Source organism: Dermacentor andersoni, chromosome 4 (assembly GCF_023375885.2).
Source record: "Dermacentor andersoni chromosome 4, qqDerAnde1_hic_scaffold, whole genome shotgun sequence".
Lineage (NCBI taxonomy): Eukaryota > Metazoa > Arthropoda > Arachnida > Ixodida > Ixodidae > Dermacentor > Dermacentor andersoni.
Window position 1 is genome coordinate 43,679,959 of NC_092817.1, and position 27,901 is coordinate 43,707,859.

At 44.7% G+C, this 27,901-nt stretch overlaps 1 protein-coding gene across 1 annotated transcript in view; it reads left to right on the top strand.

Annotated features, from left to right (window-relative positions):
* LOC126536648 (uncharacterized) overlaps nt 1-27,248 on the top strand; it is a 45,576-nt gene extending 18,328 nt beyond the window's left edge. The window contains exons 6-9 of the mRNA XM_055073654.2: nt 5,981-6,064; nt 13,287-13,521; nt 23,453-23,607; nt 26,921-27,248. Coding sequence (XP_054929629.2) covers nt 5,981-6,064; nt 13,287-13,521; nt 23,453-23,607; nt 26,921-26,935 — 489 coding nt within the window. The 3' untranslated portion in view covers nt 26,936-27,248. The remainder of the gene's footprint in view (nt 1-5,980; nt 6,065-13,286; nt 13,522-23,452; nt 23,608-26,920) is intronic.
* Nucleotides 27,249-27,901: the final 653 nt, after the last annotated feature.

Below are 27,901 nucleotides of genomic sequence, written 5' to 3' on the forward strand. Positions count from 1 at the left end.
CTTCTCCTCTGTACTTCATCTTTCTGCCGCTACATCAGTTTGTAGAAATATTGCTGCCGAACAGCTGCGTCTCTCTAGACTTATCAATGCCTACAGGTAAAAGATCATTCGAGGAATACCTTCGGTGCGTTTTTTTTCCCTTTCTTAATGGTTTGCATAATTTCGCTCATTCTCTTGAAGGAATGGCATGAGCGAGGAAGGAAAAACAGAACTATGCATATCAAGCAACCCGAGAGAGAACAATTGAGTTGATGAGAAACGGTACTTTGCGTGTTCGAATGTTTATTGTTTTGCTCCGAGTCGTTGAATAGCTTTCACCGGGAGACTTTCGCGTTCTTGATCACCTACGTTTATGTAACGTATTTAGACCAACCGTAAAAAAAAAAAAGGGGGGGGGGGGAGAAGAGAAAAGCATCTCGACGGTGCAATTAACAGAATAGAAAAACGCAAATCATATCGAATGAATTAAAATAAAACAAAACCTTTACTTCGCATCAAAAGTGTTCCCCTATTCACAGTAATGTAATAGAATTTTTTGTGTACACTGGTGATACTACTGCGCTGACAAAAAGCTTGCACGAAATTGACTAGGCCGGCACCCAGTTGATGCTCACAACGAAATTATTATTTTTTGACGAGCAATATCGGCATATCAAGGAATGTAGAAATGTAACGTAAAAAAAGAACATTCACTTTAGTTTGCTCAAACGTTTGTGCTAAGGTGTCGAATAAAAAAAAAATACCGGCTCACTCCGGGTGCCGTTTACAACGGTTACAAAAATACGACGGTTCGAAAACCGGTTCGGCGGTGTCCAATTTATTCTGCCCCGTGGTGATATGCTGCATATTCCTATCGACTTGTCCATATGGCGCATGCGCAAGTTTAACCAAGAGGAGGCAGAAATTAACGAATGAGTTGCACAGATACAGGGAAATTTGATGCAGATAATTCATAAAGAGGTAATTAGTTAGAATCCCTCTGTTAACGTAAGGTCTGCGTAGCTTCGACACTCGTTACTTTGGCACCAGCAGGGTCATTTATTTTTGTTTTGATTCATGTTTTACTACGTTTACTGCACGACTGGTGGGGAGCGAACTGTGGCACCTGATCTACGTTGTCAAAGACCACACCAATGCACACTGCACATATTACATAAACTGCAGTTTACAGCCGCGATTACGTCTCACCAAGGAGACGACGGCATTCATCAGCGGCCACAGTGTTTATGGTTACAATAAGTCGCGTAGCCGACCTCGTTGATATTGCTTCTCGAGAACATCGTCTTTTACTCTCTCTCTGTGTTTATCTGTTTGTCCAGCTTCAGTAAGAAATTTACCCGAGTACCTAACGTGGAGTGTCACGAGAAATGCTGATTCGTGGGGCCCCTGATGCAGCTTTCCAGCCCCGGAATACAATTGGCATGGCTGACTTCAGAAGTGCGAGCATGTTTGCCGAGGTGGCCTTAGTTAGGAGTACATACAGATCGTCCCTCCCCATTCTCACAGACAGCGCGACTCGCGAATCGTAACAATCTGCTAGTAGGGTTCGCCGATCGAGGAAGTAGTTATTCGAACTATTCTGCAAACTAGCGGACACCTGTTGTCGCCTTATGTGCGTGGACCGTTTCGTGCAGAACCGGTAACCGGTATTATTTTGTTTCGGTTCAGGTTTGGTTGGGGTGCAAGCACGTTCCTAATATATTGGTTCCGGTTCAGTTCCGCAAAAAACTGCAGTTCGGGTGCGGTTCTCAGCTCGAATTCGACTTCGCTTCGACACCCGAATTTAAACAGCATTTGGTAGAATATGCCCCAACATCTGGCTGCTATGACGAATTCTGCAGTTCTGGAACTGCATACTATATACTTAAGTAATCAAAGACGGTTACTTTTTTTTTTACAAGTAACCCTTTCACGAACATTTGATTCTCTCTTTTTCAGTTTCATATACAGCATCCAAACATACATCGCCACATCAGGAGGGAGGCTAAAGGCTGTGTATGCCTACCCTCCTGGTGGTGACAAACAGTGCATTTGAGACGACAACAAGCTTTCTTTTAAGGTAACATTAAAATGGCACAAAAAAGGCACATCCACAATACTGTACAGTATATAAATGTTTCGACATAGTAATTTTCGAAATTACAGCTGTGAAAAGAAGCAAGAAAGAGAGCGCTCAAAAATCAATAAATAAGTAAGCCATCGTTATCTAGCAATGTTGTAAATAATCTGCCACGTTAAGACTACAGTAGGTCGAAGTTGTGTGTTATGACCTAAGTAATAGATCCATAACTCTTCTTTTAAGGTATTTTACTTGGGAACTCGCGTATTAGCGTTTCAATATCTTTGTACTCATTCAAGAAAGTTATAATGGTATGTTCAAAAGTCTGAAGCGCATAGTTAGTTCTAATCTCAGGAGTTTTGCGAGAGACATATCAGAGTTCATAAACAGCATCAGGCCGTGCAACTGAACGAAAGCTAAGGTAGGTTTGGTGTGGATCAAGCAATGAGCCTCTATTGCCTGTCGAAGTGTTATTAACTTATAGATGTTAAGAAGGCCCAGTGGTCGCCAGTATAATCGTGTACTCGAAGTGTAGGCAACATTAACCATTGCTCTACTTGTTTTTTTTTTGTCAGATAAATAAGGAGTTTAGGTTTGTAGACGTTGTTCTACCCCATACAAATAAGCAGTAATGGGGAAGTGACTGGATAAGGGTAAAATATAGTTGTTTTTTTAGCCAGGTCGGTAAAAGGAGCCTTAATATATGCATTAGTCCGACTGAGCGTGATATTTTGGAACGCAAGTAATTACTATCCTCAGTCCAGGTTAACTGCTCACTGAAGACAACACCAAGAAAACGTGTAGACCTCACACGTTCAATCTTTTCCCGTCTCAAACTGAGGACGGGCTCGAAGGTTGGAATTTTATTTTTAGGTTTAGACACTGTACATTTTTTTTCCACATTTAGCTGAAGCTGATTGGCATGTATCCATAATGATAGTTCAGACAAACATTTGTTTGCATTTGCTATAGTGTTCAAGAAGTCATTACCGGAGAAAAATATGTTAGTGTCATCTGCATACAGAACTATATCAGCTGAACTAGGTACATTGATAATATCGTTAATATATAGTAGGAAATTAAGGGCTCTAATATAGAGCCCTGTGGAACACCTGTACATATTGTGCCAAAAGCAGATGGATCACTGTTTACAACTGTGCACTGTATTCTTGACGATAAATAGCTATTAATAAGTTCCAGAGCAATACCTTTTATTCCATAAAACGGTAATTTACGTAATAATATTTCACGTTTAATAGAATGTAATAGTGTAACATTCGGCATTTGCAACGTCAGGAACCGCCTTTTTCAAAAACATGTGCAGTTTCTTTAAGTTATTGTTATCCTTTCCCACAGCCAAGACCAAATAGCAGTATGCCAGCGTTGAAAAGCAAAGTACGCCATAAGGAATCAGTCCCATACTTAGTGGGAACAACAAGCGAAAACCGAAAGCGTACCTAAAGAGCGAGATAGCTGACGGTAAACCGACTCAGCATGAAAAGTCGCTGAAATAAGTACGTGGAATTAAACACCGAAGGTCTTTACAACCTCAACGATTTCTATTCTATCAGGTTCAGGTTAGTAATTATCAGTTTGTTTCTGGCACAAAAAATGGCGCTTTTGTCTTGGACGTACTCGAGGTCAAGGAGACAGACACTTTTGCCATTCCTACAGAGAAAATCTCTCTCTATGGTCAAGAAGTTTTCTTCACTTGAACTGTTTATTATCTTCAGAATGCTATTGGCGTTTGCTACGAGCTAAGGGCAATTTAGCCTCGAAAAAAGGTAAGCTGGGATCATACCTTTCTCTGATGAACTTGCTCTGTCACATTTATCTCGAGGTCCTTATTAACGCATATATCTAGTAATAGGACGGTTAGTAAACTTAACACTCGTCGGCAACATCGTTGCACAAAATAAGGACTGACTTCAGTAAAACCCTGTCACCCTGAACTACACGAAACATGACATTCATGATCGAAGTGTATCATCATACGTCACACAACCACGAACAACACGGCAAAGCCGGACTAAGCTTGCAGGACTCCTGCAACTATCATGTATGTCGTGTTTCGTGCAGTCTGGAATATATATATATATATATATATATATATATATATATATATATAGGTGCCTTCCTGTGGCACCTTTTACTCCCAACCGCAAGGGTAACAAGATAATAAAGCCCAGAAATCGCCTCAGCAAGAATTCCGAAGGCGATCTTTAAGAACAGATGTTGACACTCAAGGTTCCGCAATCAATTAAAGGAATGCGAGCACTGCAGCAACAGAATACGGCCTTGCAGCAACAGAAAATAGCACTTACGGCTTTCAAATTAAAACTTTTTGGAAAATGCAAATATATTAGGTTATTACTAAATACGTCGTGTTTGACCTTACATTTTCTTAGAATACCAGGGATTTCATAGTATGTTGTATGCATGTAGTTGACGTCAGGCGTCGTTGTATGTTTTTATATGCCGTGCTTTGTAGATATGAACTGACCTTATGTGCGTGTCCTCACTTTTTTGTGCACTTTATAATCGTTTACGGAACTGTGTATGTCTTCTAGTGTACTTTCTACTTTCTTCTGTGAATATAACTTTGCAAACGGGAGTGCTGTTTGACTGTCACCAGTGCATATCACGCGCTCGAGCTTTCTTTTTTTTTTTTGCTTGCCCTGCGAAAAGGAGTAGCTGGTGCCAATAAGGATGCCGACATTTCCTTTCAGTTTATAATAATAATAATAATAATAATAATAATAATAATAATAATAATAATAATAAAAGGCATGGCACGAACGTAGGTATCAGAACAGAAACTAAGATTGATGTTATCTATGAAACGCCCATACGCGATACAGGTGACACTAACAGAGCTTTTCTCGATTTAGGCCCCTCCTATAGCTAACCTTTAACCTGGAGCCGGCGAAAGAAACCACGAGCAACAAAAATATTACGATCACTGATTAAGATAAAGCATGCAAACAAGTTGCTCTCTCTTTGAGTGAAGTGTACATAAGATAACTGTGATAAGTTCTGACAATTACGCTTTAAAGCAACTTCAGCGCTCCGTCGCAGACTGCGTGGCTGCTTTACGGTTGGCATTCGATAACGACCACGCTGACAGAAGCCACCGTCGGCCTTCACCGGCACCGCACGAGAACCGCTGCGGAGCTCAACCTAAAAACTCTCAGCTGTAAATTTACAGATGAAAATACTTCTTAAAACTCGTAAAGGTAGTAACGTCAAAGTTAGTAACTACTCATGGCAAGTGCACGGAATACATTTTTTTTTTCACATCGGCACAAACTTCAAGCAGTACGTGGTCGCGTTCCCAGGAATTCAACTTGGATTGTAGCTGACGCTGCTAATTTAGCTATAGTTATGTTTCGTCAACTACGGAATGCAGAATGGTGGCATGCTTTCCTCGCACGTCTCATTTCTGCCCTTGGCGCGTCGTTGGTAATTTGATGCAAAGTTAACAAGAGAGCAAGCATTTATGATAGAAAGACGACTGTAATCAAGGAACAGGCTTGCCGCGTGAGCTTCGCGCTAATGACTTCGTACTTACGCGTGTTTGTCATCATGCACACACATTACTCTCGCTCGGTTTCTTTGTCACAGTGGACTTGCGTAGGCTTGCGTAATAAATGACGTGGGAGCGACCATATGCATATTAAGTGTGCGGTGGCGCGCCTGTAATTAGGAAAAGTAGATGGAGCGTTCTCGGATCAACTCATAAACTTCTCTGCACGCCTTCGGCCAGAAAAAGATATGAAACAAAGGTATCATAGTTAACGCTTCGTATATCTAAAAAAGGCCAGCACTAATGGTCGGATGTAGATAAGTGATGTTACTAAGCGGATTTGTTTAACTATAGACGTGCTGGTGTGATACATGACACGCGCGCATTGCCTGCAGGTCTACTGCATACTCTGCGTGCTCTCCCAGTACCAAATGTACGCGCTGGAAAGGAGAACCATGGGCCAGGGAAGGCGCCCGTCGGTGAGTTTTCATGACTAGAGAAAACAAAGAGAGAGAAAAGCCTGGTATAGCGGCATTCAGGGAGTATTGAATTTATTTAAAACAATTAAAATTGTGTGGTTGAACGTCACGAAGCGGCATAGTGGGCTTCAAGGGACGCCGTAGCAAGGGGGGCCACGTGTTAATGTTGATCACCTAAAGCTTTAGTATGTCAGTGTTCTTAAATTCTGAGGAACCAAAAATGGCTAGTGCAACCGCACAAAGCGGAACGATTTCTACGCAATCAAACTATGCTGTCGTATTTTCTTTCGTTCCATATACACGTCTTATCACCATTCGTAGAAAGCGGGCAATACTGGCGACAGCGGAACGGTATAGCATCACGCCAAGCAATGACGAAGCACAAATAGAATATAAAGAAAATCTTTACGTGAAGCGGCCCTGGCGTTCCCTGAACGCCACCCAAAGTGCGGTACATGAGCGTTTCTTCTTTTTTTTTTTCTTTTGCCTCCACTTCAATCGGAGTGCGGTGCAGTGAACATCATACTTGAACCGACCGCGATGGTTTAGTGGCTAAGGCGCTGCGCTGCCGAGCACGAGGTCGAGGGTTCGATTCCCCGCAGAAGTGCCGGGCAATCGAACCCGCGACCTCGTGCTCAGCAGCGCAACGCCATAGCCACTAAGCCATCGCGGTCGGTTTTTACTGGGAGCCTCCACGCCTTGCAATCGCAAGGAATTCTTACGCATGTCTGATGTGTTCTGTTGTCGGAGTAAAGAGCGTTCCGCATGCGACTTTCTTTTCAAACATTCAAGGCATCGCGTGAAGGGTTAAGGGCGCATTCACTAGTGCTCTACGGCAGCACACTTGCTAAAGGGCAAACCATCATGCTTCCCACTACTGCAGAGTCGCACATGCACTTTGGGGGTAAAGAAAAGAGTCAGGAAAACTTGTTTCGCGCGTCTCATGTGTTTTACGTACTAAATGCGTCTCACTAAAGTCACAATCATTTCTTATTATTATTTTCTATGCGAGAGAGGTGCGTTTGTGAAGATCGTAAAGTGTACCATTGGGCCATTGAAGGAGTAAGACGAGCTTCACAGTTTACTTACGACGAAACACTTGTAGCTGCAGGAATTATGCAGAACGTGACAGCTAACGATAGCCAAGCTGTTAAACGAAACCTCTCGTAGGTGCGCGCCAATCGCAGCAATTCATACTTGAATTACAGCGAGGTGGTGGTGTAAGACAGTTGTCGCACCCTTTGGAAGTCCTTAGGGTGTGGTTTGCCACGGACCGAAAGTCAACCGGAGACTTTGCGAGCGCCTCACAATATCCAGCGCAATTACTTCCCCATACCCGAGCTTTTTTTCAAACGCTTTGTTGCATTCTAGCTTAGCACTTTTATGGTATCCTCAATGACCGACGCCCATGTTGCGGTATTCTGCATAGGTTGCAACGACACCGCCTGCGCTTTCGGCTGACTTGGTCACAAACGGCTGCTTCGCGGCAGCGATGCAATCTCCATTGCTGGGTGCTGCTTGTTTGACGTTCGATACTGAACACGCCGCCAAACGTCGCCCGCCAGTACTGCCACAAGAAAAGCGTTCTGCGATTCCTTTTAAGAGCTTCGCATTAAAATCGGTGCAATATACGATTATAGGGTTCGTAATATTCGTGAATGAGTAATCGATTAAGTGTATGCCGCAAAACGATTGTGCTCGCGTCCGTAATTGCTGGAACCCCTTATACGTTCACCACCATTATACAAAATTAGACAATGTGACAAAATTTGACAATGTCTGCAGAAAAGGCACTCCGCGTGTGCCTTTCCATCGAGTGATAATGGCCTGACCTTTCTGGAAGGGGCAAGCTGTCGGTGCTGGGGTCGGCTTCCGGTGATCGCGAGCTGCGTGGTCCGTGTGACTACAGCGAAGCGTGCACTGTGACTAGGCGGTTGCCGAGTCAGGCAGCGAGCGTATGGGTCTTGGAAAGCACGTTTTGTACCGCTCGGGTCGTTGCGCGCACGCGCGTAATGACGTGGATCTTCTAATTTCAGGAACTGCGAGAAAACGCTGAAAATATATTTACGCACGACACAGCGCGCTGAAAGCGACTGATCTGGATGTTTTAGGACTCAGTAGTATTACTATTTGTTTTGAACACATGTACACATATACACAGTTAACAGGAAAGGGAAAGCGAGGAGCAGGCTGGCAACTGCCACCGGAAGGGGCACAACGCCTACCTACTCTTCTGAAGAGGGAGGTGTCAGCAACACAGAAATGGAAGATAGGTAGGAGTGGAGGAAAGAGGAAAGGAATAGCAACAGGACAAATCTAAATAATAAAGTAGAACACAGTACACTACGCACGTTGTTCTGCCGAGTTTCGACTCTGCAGCCAGAATTAAAGTGACGCCGCGTCGAACAGCCTCCACAATTGCTCACCGCGCTTGTCTCCGTGCTCACCCGCAGCCGCAACGACAGTAGAGGGAGGAGGTGGGAGGAATGGTAGCGAGGGAATAGAGAGATAGAGAGGAGGCAGTTTTGTGAGCTACAGCGCTACAACACACAATGGCACCGAAGCGTGCACTTAGTGCCGACGAGACGAAGACTCGCATAAAGCATCGAGCGGAGCAAGGACAACAAACACAAGCGAAGCAGGGGCGGTAACATTTCACATCCCGTCACGAGTGTCTATGCCGTCGATATATCACCGCTAAATAATGTCAATAAACACAAACAGCAGACAAAGCTTCGCTTACATCGATTCCCAGAGTGCGTGGGATCTCCATATTTTTTCATGTCCTTTCTCACTCAGGTGGCGTATGGCCTCTGTGATTTCAAAGGCCAACTGTTCATGCGGACCGCGCCATAAGGCTGACAATAAACACTGTAGTGCCGTCTTCGAGTCGAAGAAAATTTACCATTTGTGTGTTGGTTCGTCATTAATAAAGTGTAGTGCGACTCGAAACGCTGCGAGTTCTACTGCCGTCGACGTTGTCAAGTGAGATGTTTTTAACTTGACAACGGTGGCTTTTGCTGTAATGACGACAGCTCCTACGGTAGAGCGCTTCGGCAGAACGGATCCGTCGGTGTATATGAGGATGTCTCTTTACGTACAAAGAGACGACGTCGCACACGATAGCGATTAAGGTACTGATTTGCAGTCCGCTTGTCCGCTTAGCCAACGTAATACGTTAAAAAAGATAAAAGAGTTACTTAAGCGGCTTAGGTAACGGCGACAGTTTTGAGCCATTTTTCCGGAAAAAAGATATCTCGAGTTGGGCTAGTGTAGTCGCCCCTTATTTCAAAGCCGCTTAACAAGAGCGAACGCTGAGATTTTACTGATACCGTGTGGACGCTTCGAATGTAGAGTACCTTTTCGTTTAGTTAGAGCCTTGAGGACAATAAAAAAGGAGCACGGTGAAATTATTGTTATTATTATTATTATTTGTTTTGAACACATATACACAGTTAACAGGAAAGGGAAAGCGACGAGCAGGCTGGCAACTGCCACCGGAAGGGGCACAACGCCTGCCTACTCTTCTGAAGGGAGGTGACAGCAACACAGAAATGGAAGATAGAAAGGAGGGGAGGAAAAAAGGAAGAGCAACAGGACAAATCTAAAGACTAAAGTAGAACACAGTACACACGTTGTTCTGCCGAGTTTCCACTCTGCAGCCGGAATTAATGTGACGCTGCGTCGAACAGCCTCGACAATTATCAGTCACATCCATGGCTAGCTCGCTATGCGGCTAATTGTGCGCTCCACGATGAGACGCCAAGTACAGCTGCATGCAATCAAGGTTTCACCGGTAGTCTGTTCACAATATACACTACAAGGTGCTTGAACCCGCCACCTTCCATCTTCGAAGAAAGAAGCGTTAGAACACAGTAAGGGCTTTGCAAATCAGAAGTCATGCATTCATGTCAAAATCTAAAAAAAAACCTGTTTAATTTATGTTCTCTAGTTAATCAGGCCATTTCTACACAAAGGTTATCCCAGAGGCAGTGAATGAGTGACGACCGTACACAGTGGTTATCACAATCGTGTATTGTGCGAGTTTCATGCTTTTTTACTATCTTGGCTGGTAACCTTGGACGCACATTTTACATTTAGGAACCTTTGCACGCATATATTGCCTTTCAAAATGTAATTCTAAAGTGAAGCTTTCATTGCGAACCCTGACAAACTTCCTGACCGTCGCTGCTGGCGGGTGTCGCTATCTTGCCGAATAGCTCAGACTTAAAAAAGAAGCCAATTGCGTGGTCGATGGTGGCATGGAATCTCAGTCCTCCGGCACAGGAACCCTATGCTTTACTCATTCGGTCACAATGTGACGTATATACTGTTTATCACACTAATGCTATCTAGCTCATTGTGATGAATTGCAGCGATTTTCGCATTGCGTATACTATATAGCATGGGTGCGAGAGCTCACACGCCAGCGCGCCAGTTTCTCCTATACGCCGAAGACTTGGGAATGAAATGCGCAAATTTTAGTGTTCGATTACCCGCTTCACGTGGATTACAATACGTGCGTTGTATCTGCACAATTTCTGTATTATTTTCTTTTTTTTAACACCGGCCCCTTCTTTTTTTCTGATGGCAAGCATCGTCGCTTGGACGTGACATCAAAACTGGCGTCGCTTTCACGGGGCATCAATCTTTTTTCCACAATTTTGTCAGAAGTATACAGGCTACTTCGAAAATGAGGACAGCTGCTGCTGAGATGTTTGGCCAAGCTCACTTAAAGCTTCCGGCCGCCCACACAGCTATAATTTCATGGAGACAGGTAGCCTTGGCAGAAAGCTCAGTGACAGTTACACCCTGGTGACAGCTTTTGTGACACGAAAGGCCCTTTCAAAAAAAGAAAGAAAGAAAGAAAGAAAGAAAGAAAGCAAGAAAGAAAGAAAGAAAGAAAGAAAGAAAGAAAGAAAGAAAGAAAGAAAGAAAGAAAGCGAGCTCGAAGGCTGTGCGTTCGCGTAGGCGAAGTAGGAAAATCCCATTAACAACCTGTAGCATCCCTCTGAGTGTCGAGCAGGACTATAGTCTGGACACGATGCGAAGATAAACAGCGCTACGGACAAACACTCAGAAGTACATAGCAGCAGATGACGCAGGCCAAGCCAGAGACCTGAGAAGAGCTGACGACTGTCACGGTCGTCTTTGAGTAAACGACAGAAGCGCTGATGCAGACGTAAAAAATGAAGCAGCCAGGCCATCTTGTCTTTTTTTTTTTGTGCCGGCGCATGCGCTTGGATCGTCTACAGTAAAAGAAAGATGCTGTCTTGAGGAAGCTGTGTCCTCAAGAGCTCATATCTAATGCATGGGAACCGAGAAATTGTTTTCCTCAGGACCCACTGCACCAACTTTGTGAAGGTTTCTCACCATTGAAAGTAAATGTCACAGGCCAGCGCTTACAGTGAGTAAAGTTTTTATTTTTGCTGGGAATCATTTTTAACAAAAGAAGTCGCGAATAAAAAAGAACTGAAGGATGAAGTTTACAACTTTGTCGCTCAGCTAAAGAGCCATATCACAGTACCGTGGACTGCATGCATCCCTAGAGACATTTAAAGTTGACAAAATTGGAAATTGGTGTATTTACATTGCTCTGAGATATGTCGCAAAACTGCACATAGGACTTCTATGAAACCCCTCGTAAGCATCGTAAGAGTTTCACGTAAGCTGTAAACTTACGTGCCATGCTGGAATAGTGTAGTACGACGTTGCGCTGCTAAGCGCTATAGGTCGTCGGATCAAATCCCGGCTATGGAGGCAGCATTTCGACTAGGGCAAAATGCAAAAAAAAAAAAAGAAACGGCCGTGTACCGGATATTTGGTGCACGGTAAAGAACCCCGGGTGGTCAAAAATTAATCCGAAGTTCCCAACTACGGCTTTCCTCATAATCATATGGTGGTTTTGGCAGGTAAAAGCCCAAGAAATAAATTTTTGCTAAGGCTGTGAATTTATGCCGTATCGCATTTGTTGCGCCTTAGATTCTCTAACAGGTGCATTTTACGGAACTGCGACATTTGTTATTTATGCGAAATTACGTATTTGTAAACTTTGTGCCTGCATTTCTTTGTTATTTCTTTAACTTACCAATCTTTGGTCATTTTCTCAAGGGAACTCGAAACCCCAAGCCAAACTTGCTTCCCGCAGTCGGTAAAATGAAATATTTTACGCTACAAATTTTATTCGAATCGGTGCAGCTATTGCCCAGTGAGAGTATCAATGTGTTATGCAAGTGTCTGCATAGTGAAATTCGATTTGGCCCTAATTAAAGTAAATACATTTTTAGTAAAGGAGCAGCTACTAATGCTTGCCTTGCTGACCGCATAGTGTGATACTGCATGTTTTGTGTGAGAAATATGAAATAAACGCTGATAAAAAAAGAGATACACATACGACACATACAAAGTCTAACGCTCGATCATCGGTCATCAATCAATGTTTGTTATAGTGTCCTCAGCATGACGTAGTACATAAAGTGTTAATAGACGGTCTGAAGCGCAAGTTACCCTACACTGATGCGCAAGTGACGTTATTTTTTTCCCGCGAGGATGCTGAATATTTTTTGGAGAGGTGATTTGGCTCACCACAAAATTTCTTCGTGGCACGGAGCTACAGTGTGAATGGTGAGCCCAGTGGGTCGAAGTGTTATAAATGTCGCGCAGCCTATTGCGCCCCGGTTCGAATATCTTTTGTGTTAACGCATCGAATGGGACGGCGTCAGAGCATACGGCGTTTGAGAGATGGCGCTCTAGCGGAGAACTTACGGACAACTTTTGCAAGACTAGGTCCTCCTGCAGCAAGCTCCTCCTCTTCCTCCTCTTCTTCCTGTACGTTTCGTTTCTGAGGTTTGCATCTTTTTGAGGAGCTGTTCCTGACTTCCACATGTGGCTTTCCGTAGAACCATAAATTTCACCTTGTCCCCGATAACTCGAACAACCGCTTAAGACGAATTTGCCTGCTTGCAGTGGGACGAAGTAAAAATTAGAATTGCACAGTGGCATTCAATTGAAGATTGTTTGCTTATTTAAGTATTCGTTGAATTGTGTGACTGTAATTCCTAGGTCAACATGAAGGCGCACATTGCAGTGTTGCGGTGCCGAATCTTCAGTGCCGAATTTTCAGTGCCGAATCCGTGTATTTTTGTCTGCACAGCTGCTTCCCTCTGCTGCAGGCAACTCGAGTTTCACACCATGTTTTCGATCGCTTCTTTCCACGAACAAGCCGAAGGAGACGGAACCGAAACGACCACACAGTGCGTCGGCAGGCGCTGCTGTTCCATGCTACACGAACGGCAGTAACCATGGCAACAGCCGCTGCACGTTCAGCCGCATAGCGTCGTGGCCCAGTCGCCGGATCTCCCGCAAGGCGGCCTTCCCACAGAGCGGAGCACGTGTTTCACCCTGCAGTTTCGTGGCCCTTACTGTCCCTGCTGCCACAGTGACCACCAGCGCGACGGGTAAGGTGGTTGTTTATTTTAAAGTTGTGCTGCACGGGATTGCATCAAATATGACTTGGACTTTATAAACCGCGCAAACAATGTCCCAAAGCAGCTGTAATGAAATACTGGCGCACCGCTAATCGCGAGTCTGTGCGTCCACGCTTTACGAATTACAGGGTATGTTACGCAGAAATAAATGTTTTTTTTTCTGTGCCATGCTTTGAAGATGGGTGCCGGTATGAAGCCTTTCTCTAATTGAACTTTGTCAACTTACGCATTTAATTCTGCACTTTATCCGACATGATGCGACCCATGCCAGTCCGCGACTAAGTGTCAGCATGCTATTATGGTTATTCAGAAAACAGTTGAGGCACCATTTGTACGCAGACTGCATAATGGTTATCGCATGGGCCTCGCCCGGTCACTGACTGGTTCACAGTACGGTGTCTCTAGCGCAATTAATACGAATTTGCAGATACCTGCAAGGACACCTTGCCGGCCACACTTGCCGAAGGAATATTCTCATATATATATATATAAAGCTATATTATGCAATATAGAAAGCTCAGTTCATTGCGTGTTGTCCCTTCCTTTGCGCCACGCCACCATGTCCGAGCCTCTTACTAATTAGTCTCCACAATATACTCATTTGCGCTTTTCGCGGAGTCATCGCAAAACAAAGCTGGATGCGAAGTGAAAAGATAGATCAGCGGATAACAATGCCCTCTGCCGGCTGTTCGCCACCTCTTACCGTGTAACCTGGTCCTCTATTAAAAAGCTGTTCGTGCACTAAAGTGATTCGTAAAAACAAGTGTCATGCAATTGTGTAGCATTGAACACACGTATAGTAGTGTATTAGTCAAGGTAACCGGCCAGTGAGACGTAGTTCGGTGCTACAATATATGCTACTTTCCTAAGGCGAAAGAGAAAAGGAGCAGCATTGTGTCGACATTGCACAGAAGTTAATGAGAGCTACGATATTACATTTATGGCTTTAGTATCTATAACAGGTGTTGATTTGGGCATGTTGCTTGGGCATTTCCGGCGCTTGTCCCTGTTCGTTCCTGTTTTGCGCTGGTTCCCCATCATTAATCCACAATACTTACACCAGATACTTTTTTTTATGAATAACTATGCATTCTTTTAACATTTTTGAAGAAACTTTGAAGGAATTTTGAATAGTTAGTGCTCAGGGGCCGCATTCTAGAAGCGCTTCGTTCGTTCCCAAATCACAATTAATTGGCACAGGCTCTTATGAAATGCGCAGTAATTGTACACATCATATGTCCCTAGGCTCCAATTCGCAAAGCTTCTCATTCGTACGTGCTGTTTACGTACGTTCGTATGTGCTGTTAGTTCTTAGCCACAGTTCTAGCGTTTTTTGTGACTACGAGCCCTGATGTTTGGAGCTCTGTGTATATTAAACATTCATAATTAGTGGACGCACCAGCGCACCCGTGAAAGTTTTGACTAAGGCAGTGAACTACATGCACGGCTGCAATACGCAAACAGACACGAACAAAGTTCTCGTAACGCCGCGCGAATTACACCACTAACACTAGCTCCTTAATTTGTGCTTCTGCAGTTGAGTGGGGCAATGTTGCCCTTCGTGGAACCTCTATTGACATAACAACTCTCGTTTCCCGCGCACAACCTCCCCCCCCCCGCCTCCTCCCCCCCAATATGCTCTCTCCCCTGAACACATCTCAGGAGAGAAACGTTGCCACTGGGCAAAGAAGTGCTGACGGCTGCTTCATTTTGTCTTGGGAAGTCAGCTCATTAGGTGCCTGCTTGTGCGATGTGTGGCAACGCTAAGTGTCGGCGCATGTTGGGCTCTCCTGCAAGGCTCGTTAGCCGTGCTTCTCGCGTGACTGGCAGGTCCTCTGCTGGATGCGTCTTGCTGCCCGATGGGCCCTCTCTATAGACGATGTTTTCTCCCTCGAGGTCAGGCCATGTCATACCTAAACTACTTTGGGTAAACGCTCGTGTCTGTACGTCCGTTCGTTGGCGCCAGAATTAGGCGAGAGGGCAGCGCGCTCTTTAAGAACGCGCTGCTTGTCGCCAGCGCTTTCGGACATCGGACAGCGCGCTAAGCGCGCTGCTCGTATGAATAGCGCCTGACGAACGCGTAACGAGAGTATATATACTATCTGTGTGTAGACTGCTTGCAGGGTTCTAACTGTCGGCTGCCGCGAAGCTTGCGTCTTACCTAGAATCCTCGCACAGAAACACCGCATGCTCTTGGATTTGTTCAGCATCGTATGGAAAGAGAAAAGGAGAAAATAGAGGAAATACTTGGGGAGGGGGGGGGGGGAGGTAACCAAACGCATGTCCGGTTTGCTACCCTTCGGTGAAGGAAGGGGATAAAGAAACGGAAAGGGAGAGGAAGAAGATGAGAGAAAAAAATGTAGTGGCGCACACTCGTAGATGTGCGCACCAAAGTCTATAAACTGTCGCAGAGATTGGTCGACTTGATGTACTCTGGTAACGCTCCCGTCGCTTTCTGCGCCAGCTACGTGCGCGGTCGTGGTCCAGGACATCCGCCTCCGAAAATGGTATTGAGTCCGAATGGTTTAATGCTTCCCGGAGAGCGTCACCTTGGATTTAGTGCTGGAAACAATGACACAAGATGTCCTCATCGTAGAGTTGCACGGGACTCTTACCAGAAAAAGATGCGGCGCCACTGTCGGAATCCACTGTGGGAATCGATCTAAGCGAAGCTTTCTGTGCTGTTTTTGTTGACTGACGATATTTTGTGGCAATGTTGACGGCATACAACAGTCGTGAGGTGATGCTAAATGTTACCATGCATGTGGCACTTGTATTTATTTACATAGTACGCATAAAAAACGCACAGCCAGACGTGTTTCCTTGAGGCGTTCCTGTGCATCATTGTTAGCAGCTTGCGCGAAGGTTAGCACTGCCGTTGCCTCACATGGCGTATCACATCATCACATCGTGGCTGAAATGTTCGTTTGCTGGACGGCTGCTCGCGTATTCTTGTCTTTACGTTGCGGTGATTTAGTGTGGCTTTGCGTCTGCGCGCCCTGCGTCAGTTGTCCGGATGGACAAACCCGGACGGTGTTAATTTTTCGGAAATTGCAGAAACGTGCCCGGCGGCACGTCGAAATTATGTTTTTTTTTTTTCAGTTTACCCGCACTTTAGCCGTGCCTACTAGTAGCGTTTCATTTACTGGAACCCCAAACGAGCCCCAATCAATTTTCTACTGAGTCTGTGCCCTGAACAGACAAGCCAGGCTTTCTAAAGGGCCTTTCCTCTCTTTCGCGATTCTGCCATGAATAAAAGCTGCCACGAGCGAAAAGTGGCGATGTTGTTATTCACGCATTTCTTGACGGCCGTTGGGTTTGCCAATTCTCTGTCTCGTCTCTACCGTTCTACCTATCTTTTCTCTGGGCTGTTGCGCCTGAGTATAAAGTTAAGCGTTGTAGCTTCTGCAATCCTTTTAGGCGGGGCTCACGCGTAATTAGAGCCGTCCAGAGGACATTGTGTCGACGTCCAGGGCATTCCAGAGAAGAGCACTGCAGAGGTTCGGGCCTGGTAAATCGGCCTTGACGGCGGGCTTGGGTCGCGCCCAGGCCTGATGCTCAGGGGTTTGGCTCGGACTCGGCTTTCAGGCGGCGGGCTTGGGTCGGGCTGGGCTTGTTCATCCGTACGCTCCTAATCCGGTCACACATAGTTTGTACATACATATATGTTCTAAACATTTTATATAGAACAAGCAATGTTTAGGTGGAACAGTTGCGGAAGTTTTATTTGACATACCCGGTTTGTTTCGCTGGTTCCTGTTGGGTTTACATGGAACGGCAGGGAAGTACTCGTAAGTGAATAAGCCACTCGCTCCAGTTAACTTTTTTCTCTCATTGTGAAAATGTTTCAGTAAAGCATTTTTTTCTGTGCTTTTATTTGCATTCATTATTATCTTACATATCAAACATTATTTTATAATTTCAGTAATGTAATATAGTAATCATATCTATTATTATTTACCGTCGCAAGCGCTATGGCCGGCTTCCAAAGCGGGGTACCTTCGTAAAATCTGCCACCGTAAAAAAAAAAAAAAAAGAACGGTCTGCGCGGAGTCTGATGACTTATTCACACAAGAAACGGTTTTTTTTGCCAAGGTTTTATCACGGTTCTCAGTTTTCACGTTACGCTAAATTAACACGCACAGCTGGCTTCCGTGCCTGCCCACAATAATGCATGCGCTCATATTATTCGACTGCATGCGGCAAGAGCTCCACGGGACTGCCCTAACATTGTTGGAATTGTGCAGTAACATATCGCCCTTAAACAACAAGGCATGGGCGGCAATATATGCCCTTACCCAGATCTCTTGCTTGAACAAGACAGTTACCGCTTACGTGACAGTGTATATGTCAACTTACCTGAAACCATAAGCACCCAATCCACCGCGAAGCTACGAGGCGCCGTTGTCACCGAACTTCTTCGAAACGAATGCCAAAAACGTCTCGAAATGCGTTCGTTGACCTCTTCTCATTCCGGCCCGCGTACTCTGACGGCCAACTTTAAATGGAGAGGGGGAGCCTACATTCAGGGTAGGCTACACTCTCGTGGTACGTGGTCGCTAATAGCTCTGCCGAATTTCCTTGCTTCTGACATGAAATTGGTAACCGAGTGCACGTACAACTGCGAAACTATATGATCACTACCAGGTATCTCTACGTGTGTCTGTCATGCATCTGTGCGCGTGAAGTTGCGTACGGGCGTAATTAAACGGTTACATCTTTATGAACTTTAGTGAACGCAAATCACGAATTGTCTTTCACCGAAGTCGCAGTTACTTATGTCCAAGTTCGACTGTATCTGCAACGAAGTCAGTAAATTTAGGTTTAATCCTCTGTTTCTCCTGCTATGGCAAGCCGCTCCTAAAGTGAGGGCAAATGCTACAAATTATTTGGCTGCTGCAAGGACTGCGACCAAACGCTCTCGATGACCAAACGCTCTCGATGATGATGATTTCTCGCGCCTCTCTATTGGAAGAAAAACGAATGCAATTTGACGGAGGTGAATAAACGCTTCTCATACTCTGTATGTTTGGCCAGGTTTCTCCACCCTGACGCCCTTCTTTAAAATTAATTACTTATGGTTAAAGTACCTGTTAGCTAAGCATGCGCGTTGGAGACACCTTGAAAACATCTATTGGAACCGCCTTGCTCTCGGTGGTCCGCTCGGTCTTCGGTCGGGCCTGATTCGCGGTTGGGCCAAGCAGGTCAAGTAGGTGAAATTGTTTTTCGGGCTCCGGCCGGTGTCAGGTGTCGTTTTGAACCACCGTGCAGGGCTCGGGCGGGTAAACTTTCACAAGTGCCGCACCCGGGCAGAGAATCTCGGACCCGAGCAGTGCTCTATTCCAGAAAGCGCTGCGGCGAATCCCAATGAGCACTCGTTGGACAGGTCCCATAGATTCCTTTCTTTCGCCACTGCCATGTGCAAATTTACAAGTTCTCAATCATCCCCCGACACGACCAGTCAGACAGTAGCAGCAGCAGCAGCTGCACGGGAAGAACAGAAGGATAGGCAAAGAAAGTCTACAAAAATCAAATGGCAGAGTTTAACATTCCTAAGTTGCAGAGTGGCCGCTGGTTGACGCGGTAGTGGACGACTCCGAACAAATTTTAACCAGCTAAGGTTCCAAGCATGGTTAACGAGCGGCCTTGCTTTGCGCGTTTAGCGGAATGTGGTTAGAAAATGGAGACCACGACGTTCTGCTCTGAACCAGGTCGCCATGGCAACTTCGCCACCGCATTGGGTGAGTTCCTTAACAAGCGCTTCGACACGAATCGAAAAACTGGAATATGGGGAGGTTGGGCTTATCGGAAACAATAACTCCTTCGGTAGCATTGCCATTGACTGCAAGAATAAAATATTTTTTTTTACCTTAACTTTTTTGTACTTACATATTGGTAACAAAGCTGGGTCCTTCGAAACACAAGCCCCATTATTGTGCGCTCGCTCTTCATACAACCAATAAGCGACCAAACCAGACACTGACGCCCAATGAGCGCCGATCTTATCCTCCCTTCTTCAAAATTTAGCTCCTCTTATGCGGTACAGTTCGCATTCAATGGAGCTTTAAATGTAAGCACGAGTGATTATCTGAGAAAGCTAGTGATGAGACAATCCCTCGCGATTCTAACTGCCCTAGTGGCAAGCCATTATCATCTCAGAGCTGTCGCGGCACTTATTCCGACAGACCGCATGTTTTTATTGACATGATAAAAAAGGAGATGTTGGCGAACGAATTTCGGAGCTCGCGTTTTCTTGTCTCAAGAATACTACGCGTTAAAGAGAAGCATTCTTTGCGAGCCCTGCCAGACTTTTCTTACCGTGGCTGCTGGCCTCGTCCTGCTGTCTCGCCAAATATATTTGTGAATATATATAAAAATACATGGATATACCGGCAACGTGGCTCATAAATGCCTTGTATGCTGACCAAGTATGGCCACCTCTGTTCTGCGTAAAAAAAGTAGATTCTTACGTAGAAACTGAATATAAGTGTCCGCTTTATTTATAAAGCCCACCAGTCTGTTAACAGAAATGGTTAATATTATATTTCGCGAATTATTTCATCTACTTTCTTTAATTTAGCCATCCGGTATGTGCCACTCGAGGTATGGATGGAAACAACTTTATTGTATATCCAGCAAAGCTTAACGACTCGGGCTCAGGTCTCCTATGAGGGGACTTCGAGGCCTTGCCTCGTTGCCACCACTCGGGATATATCTGTTCTTGGCCAGCCCTCCAGAATGGGTATTTCCAACTGTGGCACAAGAGGTATAGAATTCCTAAATGTTGTTTTTCTGTGGATACACTTGTCATCGCAAAATTGTACGCATCGCCGTTATCTGTACATCATTTATTAACCACTTTACTTAAGCTTATCTTCCCATAAATTTCGACATCGGCGTAAGTTTCTTTTTTTTTCAGTTTTCTTTTTCATCTAAGGTGGTATGAAATCTGATATTCATGTACGTTTAACACGCACTTAAAGCTTCCTATACTAATAATATAGCATACATACACAAACACAGCATATGTACAACACACAACACAACATTAGAAAAAACGCTTTCAAAGCGCTGTTAATTTTGAAGGTTCGTTGATGAGGCTTAGAGTCCTATAAGGACAGAGAGGCTGAGAGAGACGCCGTAGCTGAGGGTACCAGATAAATTTTGATAATATGGCGTTTCTTACCCTATAATCGACATTCGACTGTTGCCGCCGTGACTGGAAGTCGAACTCACGAACTTGTGCTCAGTGGCAGAGCTCTACAATTGCTAAGCAACTCCGATGATTATAAAATTATGACGTCTTTATGTTCAGTAATAATAAGGTGGGGAATATTAGCGGAATAATTCAATACAAAATAGATATACTTACAATATATTTTAACTTTCTGAATAAGAAAGCATAACGTTCCGCAACCTCTAAGAAGGACACCTCCAGTTAGCAACAAGCACAGCTGAATATGTCCGCTTTTGCTTTGGTAAGTTGCACAGAACAGTTTCGAAAGCTCCAATGAGTAACATAAATGAGCATGTTAGTAGCTGTTTACGAAGTATGGTAAGACAGCCTGCTCAAAAAGGAAAGAAAGAAAGCAGTAGAAAAACATTGAAGCAGCGCTGTGTGTGTTATCGCTGTACTGAATGCCAGGGCAATTATGTTTCCTCTCAGGAAAATATCGCCCCTGCTCAATCCGCAATTACACGTTTAGTGGGGCACCTGAGTGTGGTGAGAGATGATTGCAGCCCTCGTTTCTCGTGGCTGATTTTCCGAGAGTAGTTCCCTCAGTTTGTTTTATTGCTGTTTCATTGCCGCTTCATTACTTTGCGCTTTTACTACTTTGAAGCGTGCAGCGTCTGGGATGCCTTTGCTACAGTGTCAGCTGACGAAGGATAGAATTGCTAAATGTCATTACTGGCTAAATGAAGCTCGTTGTTAGTCAACGTTCCTTACCCATTCATGACAACCAGGGACGGAAGTGTCCAAATAGATGACTAATCCTCAACTGTTCTCACCGGTGTCAACTTTACGGCGGTAAGAAGAAAAAACTAAGTTACGCCTTTACTCGTTTAAATATCTCAGTAGAGGTTCCATCTAAATAGAGTGCGGAAGATACAGCGATACAAACTTAATCACGACCGCGCTTCGCACAGCTTATATCGCATCTAAATATAGGGCCTAGCTTTATTTCGGCAGGCTCCTCCATAGAAACTCCGAAATGGGACAATATTTCGTCTAAATGATAACGTCCAGAACACTGCACGGTTTTCTTGAGACCAAGAGTAGCAGGGGTGACTTGGTCCTTTGTTCTCTTTCTCCTCTTGGACAGCACTAACCATAAGACAGGTTCTTATAACCCGACTTCGTATGCACTGTATCACAGCCGGGTCTTCATTCCAGTCTCAAACTCTATAATTTAAGTGGCCGTCTCGCCATAAAAAATTATACATTTTGCTTCTATTGTCAATGGCACACGTGTGCTTTATCCTGTCTCAGTGCTTCTCTCAGTGAGTACTATCTCAGTGCGGATACTTTACCTAATCGTTCTCTTACGTTTGCAACAGCAGCCATGAATATGCTTCGTATGAATTCCAAAATGTTGGCTTCTTTATAAAATTTCGGGGAAACCTTTGTATCCAGGGAAGAATATGCTTAGTTTGCGGGAAAGCAGTAAAGACACTGCTTCATCAAATGCCATTTCAAGTGATGAAATCCTACTGCGCGGGAAACGAGCAGGAGTGGAAGGACACGTAAAGCGGCTTCTGCGCCACTGACTCTATGGGGCCCAACTGGCTGATGTTATACCTGGCAAACTTTTTCTTTCTTGGTAGTTGTTGCTCACTGGCCGGCTGCTTTCGGTAAATTTTAGTACTGGGCGAATATTCAGTGTTGAATACGAATAGAATACTTTAATATTCGGATTCGTATTAAAAAAAAAGAAAACTATTTGGTACGCATTTTAAACATGTACCAAATATTTCGCAACAGCCTAATGTGAAAGGCTCATTATTGTTATCCATATGTTACACAAATAATTGCAACTCACCGAAAGTGAGAAGTCACAAGCGTTTTTCATGCAATAAAAAAAGCGTTAGTGCAAGCTTTGTTTTTCGTTTCATGGCAGAAGCCTACACGACAATGACTGATTTTTCGTTGTAGTCTGTCATATAGTGTTTCTGGCCATTTAGGAAAAAGCAGTGTTATGTTTTCTACCACGACTAGTGATGTTTCGCTTGCAACGAGAACTATTAAAAGCGTGTATACAGCGCACAAGTCCTTCTGCAGCTTTTCTTTCCTACCAACTTCGGACCTTTCTTTGGCAATCAATTATTTAGCGTTCTTGGAAAGCTAGTCATAAAGCTGTCATCCTTACTTGAAGAAATTATTTGCAACCATACAGAGCTCTATAACTTTCACGAGGCTATTCGTGGAGTTATTTTAAGTTACGATTCGTAATTTTGTACTTAAAACTGATTTTTTGTTCATTGTCAGTTGTTTTTCTTGCCCTAGTCCATGCATGCGTGGCACCTCATTCTGCCGAAATAAACAACGTGCTGTAAACAACCTACGCTATAGCTATTCACTATTGGATATTCGATTCCATAATGGTAGCTTACTATTCGTACTCGATTCATATTCGAAGAAGTTCATATTCGCCCATTTCTAGTAATATTGCGTTCGGTAGCATTATTGGCCGGCGTGTGTTCCTACGAAGAACATTAGCATAATAACTACATTATGTATTATTCCTCCTTCTGCATCTAGTGTTTTCAGCCATTGTTGCATTCAAAGTCTTCGGATCTTTAATTTTTTTATATATATACATTTTTCATCATAATACGGCGGCCCAAATTCTGTCCAACCTGCTTGATGGCCTCACTTCAACTTTTTTCTCATTGTTTTTAGGCAAGACTACAGAGGACGCTAGTAACCCAGCACGGGAAAATTCGCCGACTCCGGAACGCCCAGAGGCGTGCGGTTATGAGGTTGACGACACGTCAAGCGCGCTCCACCTGTCCACAGCTGAGGCGTCACTGCAGCATTCAGCTGCAGAGGTCCAGGTACCGGAAACTTTCCCCTTACTTGTGAGATACGAAATATGAGAGATCAGCTACGAGGCGTGAGCACGCCTGCATTTTGCTTTCCCGGGCGCGCAGGGGACTCAGGATAGGCGTTTTCCTCTGGCTACTCAGCTGCTACGCGTGGCACCGCGGTATTTACCATCCTTTATTAGAAAACTTAGAGCGCCGGCCCTATCTTGAAAACTATATGCGAGATGAGTGCAGAGTCTAGGTGCGCCGAGGGCTGATAGCTTCGTTTGAACTTCGTGTGCACTGTATTCTCGCCGTTTAGTTGGCGTTGAGGCGAGCGGCAGCACGAAGGTCAATTCGCTCGCTGCTGCTGCCGCTTTTCCTCGCGCCAGCCTTTTGACACAGCAAGTGTTCGCGCCTATCGAGTGAGATGTGTTGATGTTTGCTTGTGTGGGCGCGACACCATGCGTGTTAATATAGTTAGTAAGCGTATGTTTACGAGTTTATACGGCTGATAAAACTACTACCCTTACTTCGTATAGCTGTCTACTAATTTGCTATCGCAATCGATTCTTCGCCTTTCATGTGAAACGGTGACTATACTTAACAGTCAGTGTACATTCTTAGTAAGCTACGCAAGCAAGAAATAATGAGAGGATAGCGTTCAAAGTCAAGATGGGGGCCGACCGTAGAAGACACACTGTGGCATAAAGGTTTGATGAACCATGGTTAAGTGCCTCAGGCAGGCTGGCCGACGTTTCGATAGGTGGACAAATGTTTGCCAGACGCTCCTAGCTCTCATCATCCGTGGTATTCCATGATGAGATGCTACAGCGCAGGAAACTGGAGGAAACAAAACAGGAATGAAAGGGCACACAGAGTAATTTCTGCATCCTCGAGTTCATGGTGTCAAAAGAATTAAAGCGCAATTGAAGACTGTAGACGGCACGTCAGGATACTACGTGACGACGTCGCGTAATGTCATTGCACTAATCACCTGAAACTTACTGGCCACAGATGACAAGGCCGCCTGTGACGAAGATAACGCTACATATCGAAATGTGGGCCAGCCTGTCTGAGACATTTAGATATCTTTTATCCCACTAAGAGTGGCTCAGGAATACTTAAGAAACGATGTTAAGAAACGAGTTGATGAAGTAGGGTAATATGAAAGTTAAGCGAAAAAGCACATCGTTTACTAGTGTAAACAGTCGAAGAGGGAATAGAAAGATGGGAAAAAAGTTGCCACGAACAAAACACATGCTTAGGAGAGCCAGTACGTTTACTGCAAGCTTGCAAGCTTGCAGTTTGACGGCTCATACGCTCGACTTTTCGCGATGCATCTGTGTTAGCACGTGGTGCGGGATCAATATTCCGCGGTACTACTGCAGAGGGGCTGCAAACATCATGCAGGAATACGATATACCAAGCGGGCACTTAATTAAATCATCTTTCTTTTCGTATTGGCAGCAAGCCACTTTCCATATTAGGTGCGGGCGCTTATTGAGCGAGCCATGTTTGACGTGCGAGCACGCACCGTCGCTGTCCCGTAGGGGATGAAGCCCGATCCAGTACCGTGTCGCTGTATGTGTAATTCTTGCATGACATACTTGCGTCGGGCACTGTTGCTTACACCTCGACGCAATCTCGTTACGCTGTCCGGCAGCTTCTTTTTGAGTGACAGTCGCGGCTTCGGCAGCAACCCGACTTTCTACTCGCGACCGCGTCCCCTACCGTCTTGTCAACCGGATTATTGCGAGGAAACGGATGAGTGTCCGGACGCTCTTGCTTTTCCTCGTTGTTTACAATAAGACGATGCCTACCTCGTAGCTTTGCCACACGCGGAAACACATTTAGAGCACGCTGCTCGCAGAGTAACGGCCGTCCCTGCTTGTAGGGGACGGCAATAGCGGAGGCCTATTTCCACAAAGGGCGCTAATGCACATGCCTTGTTCGTTGTTACACGAGCTCATGTTCTTAACGCGATATAGGTGCATGATTGGTTCGTAATGCCAAGTGATTGGTTGTTTCAGCGAAATACGCGACAAAAATAAAGTTTTGTCGTGTAAAGAACATCCTTAGCGAGGCTACAGAGTTAATTCTGTTTGGAATCTAACGTAATACGCGGAAAAAATGGCACAGGGAAAAACGTGAGGCGTAAACGGATGTGTAGATCATTGCCATTCTTGTGGAAAGTGGGTTGCTTAAATTATTTATACGCGTCCACAAATTCACGCTTGCGCTTCAATACCCTCGACTCTGTCCTCGGAGGTGGACATTCCGTGAACTGTGCGCGCGCATCTTAGGCAGAAACACTAGACTGCAATTATCATCATAATCGTCCCTGCTATAAACGCACTCATTTATCGCCCTGCGCCATTTCACCCAAATACATTCCCCAGCGTGCCGTAGCTGGCTAAAATCACGTCACCCAGGCGGATCGCCATTCTCCCTTTCCACTTACTCCTCCTCCTTCTCTCTCTCGACCCCGCACGTTTATCGCAAGTACCGCTTAATGCAATACGCATACATACACAGCTGACGATATCCGGTTCACGACTGGTTGACAGCAACTACTCGTGGATAGTGGGCAGTGTAGTCTTGTGCGCTCTTCACGCAGAAACTGAGCGACGGGTATACAAAATGCACAATAAAAAAAAAAAGAAAAATGTTAGCACGGAAAGCAATGCAGAGGCTGTGTTTAGTATCGATTGTGTCTTTTTTCTTCTTCTTTTCCTTCATTCACTGTGTCTTTAGTCATTGGCTAACAAAAAGCCATGCCGCCGCTATATTACCGAGGTCAGCCACTCAGCGCGACGGATGATCAGAAAGGAACATAATGGGAGGAAAAGAATCCTAATAAAAAATACGGCCTCAGAATCCACTTCACTGGCTTTCACCGATCACGAGTCACTTGGACACGTCACTATACTCGCGCGACCGTGGCAGTCGATACGCCATCACGCAGAGTCTCCCAGATCCTGGTATTTTACGAGATTTGTGTAGTGATCCTACAGAAAAGAGCCTACAAGTGTTTCCACGTAGCAGGTAATTTCCTTTTTTTTATTGCACGGTGATTACTTTACGTACTCAACAAATCACCACCCTGCCGGCCCAGACACTGCCGTTAACTACAACGTGACACGGATAAAGGTCCTTGCGGATTGGTGCAGCGGCGTCATGATCAGTCCATAGTGCCATTTAAAAAGAAAAGAAAACTGTTCATTCGCGCGGCGGCATACAATTCGCAATGCTTTCAAAATTGCCTGCCCTAACTTATTCCAAGATATCAGACACTCTACGATTCTTCTGGTTTACGTGTTGATCCCTGACTCTTTTTCAGATGTCGGTACTATAATCGCGGAAAGAATTGACAACGGCGTACCAAGATAGCAAACGTCTCAGAAGCCCTATCGCCTTGGATTTTTCTCGGATGGATTGTTCAGTGAAGCAACGAACAAAAACACAAACAGTGCCATTGTTGTACGTGAAGGCTAATGCTGGAAATATTTCGTAAGTAAATTTCCAGTTCTCACCGCTTTTCTATGGCAACACAAAAGAAGGGCGTTCGTGGGAACTTGAAAGACTAAAGGCTTTCTCGCCTTTAGTCCTTGCCTCCCGCAGGGAAACTTTGTATTCTTCCTGCAAAATAAACATGTTTGATTTGATTTAATTTGATTTCTATGTGAAATAGTATACATAATAAAATTCAGAACAGTTGTACAAAGTTCGTGCAGTTGGTTTGAGTTCATGCAGCATTGTAATAACAAAAGACGGGACAACGCGCCTTTGATAATTTCATTTTAATTCCGGCGTTTTACGTGCCATAAACATGATCTGGTCATGAGGCATGCCATAGTAGGGCACTCCGGATTAATTCTGACCACCTAGGGCTCTTTAGCGTGCATCAAATGTGCGCTATACACGGGCGTTCTTGCGCTTCTCCCCCGTCGAAATGCGGCCAGCTCCTTTCTTGTCTGCCTTGCTTTGTCCTGTATTTTTCACTTGCGCTTTCTCCTGTTATGTTTTGCATTCATTCATTCATTCATTCATTCATTCATTCATTCATTCAGTGAAATTTATTTCGCATCTGTGACAGCGTTCTGCGTTGAAAGCCAGCAGCTTAAACATCATTTCATTCATTGCACGTTGGGGCCCTAGGGCAATATATGTAAGAGGCGAATGCACCCAAAGTGTTAAGTATTGTAAAAAAAATGGAAAACGCAATATTAAAAAAAACTAATATGGTAAAGGAAAACATAATAAATACAAAAATGAAGACAATGACACAATTACAATATGTAGTTACATGTGTTTTCGCAAT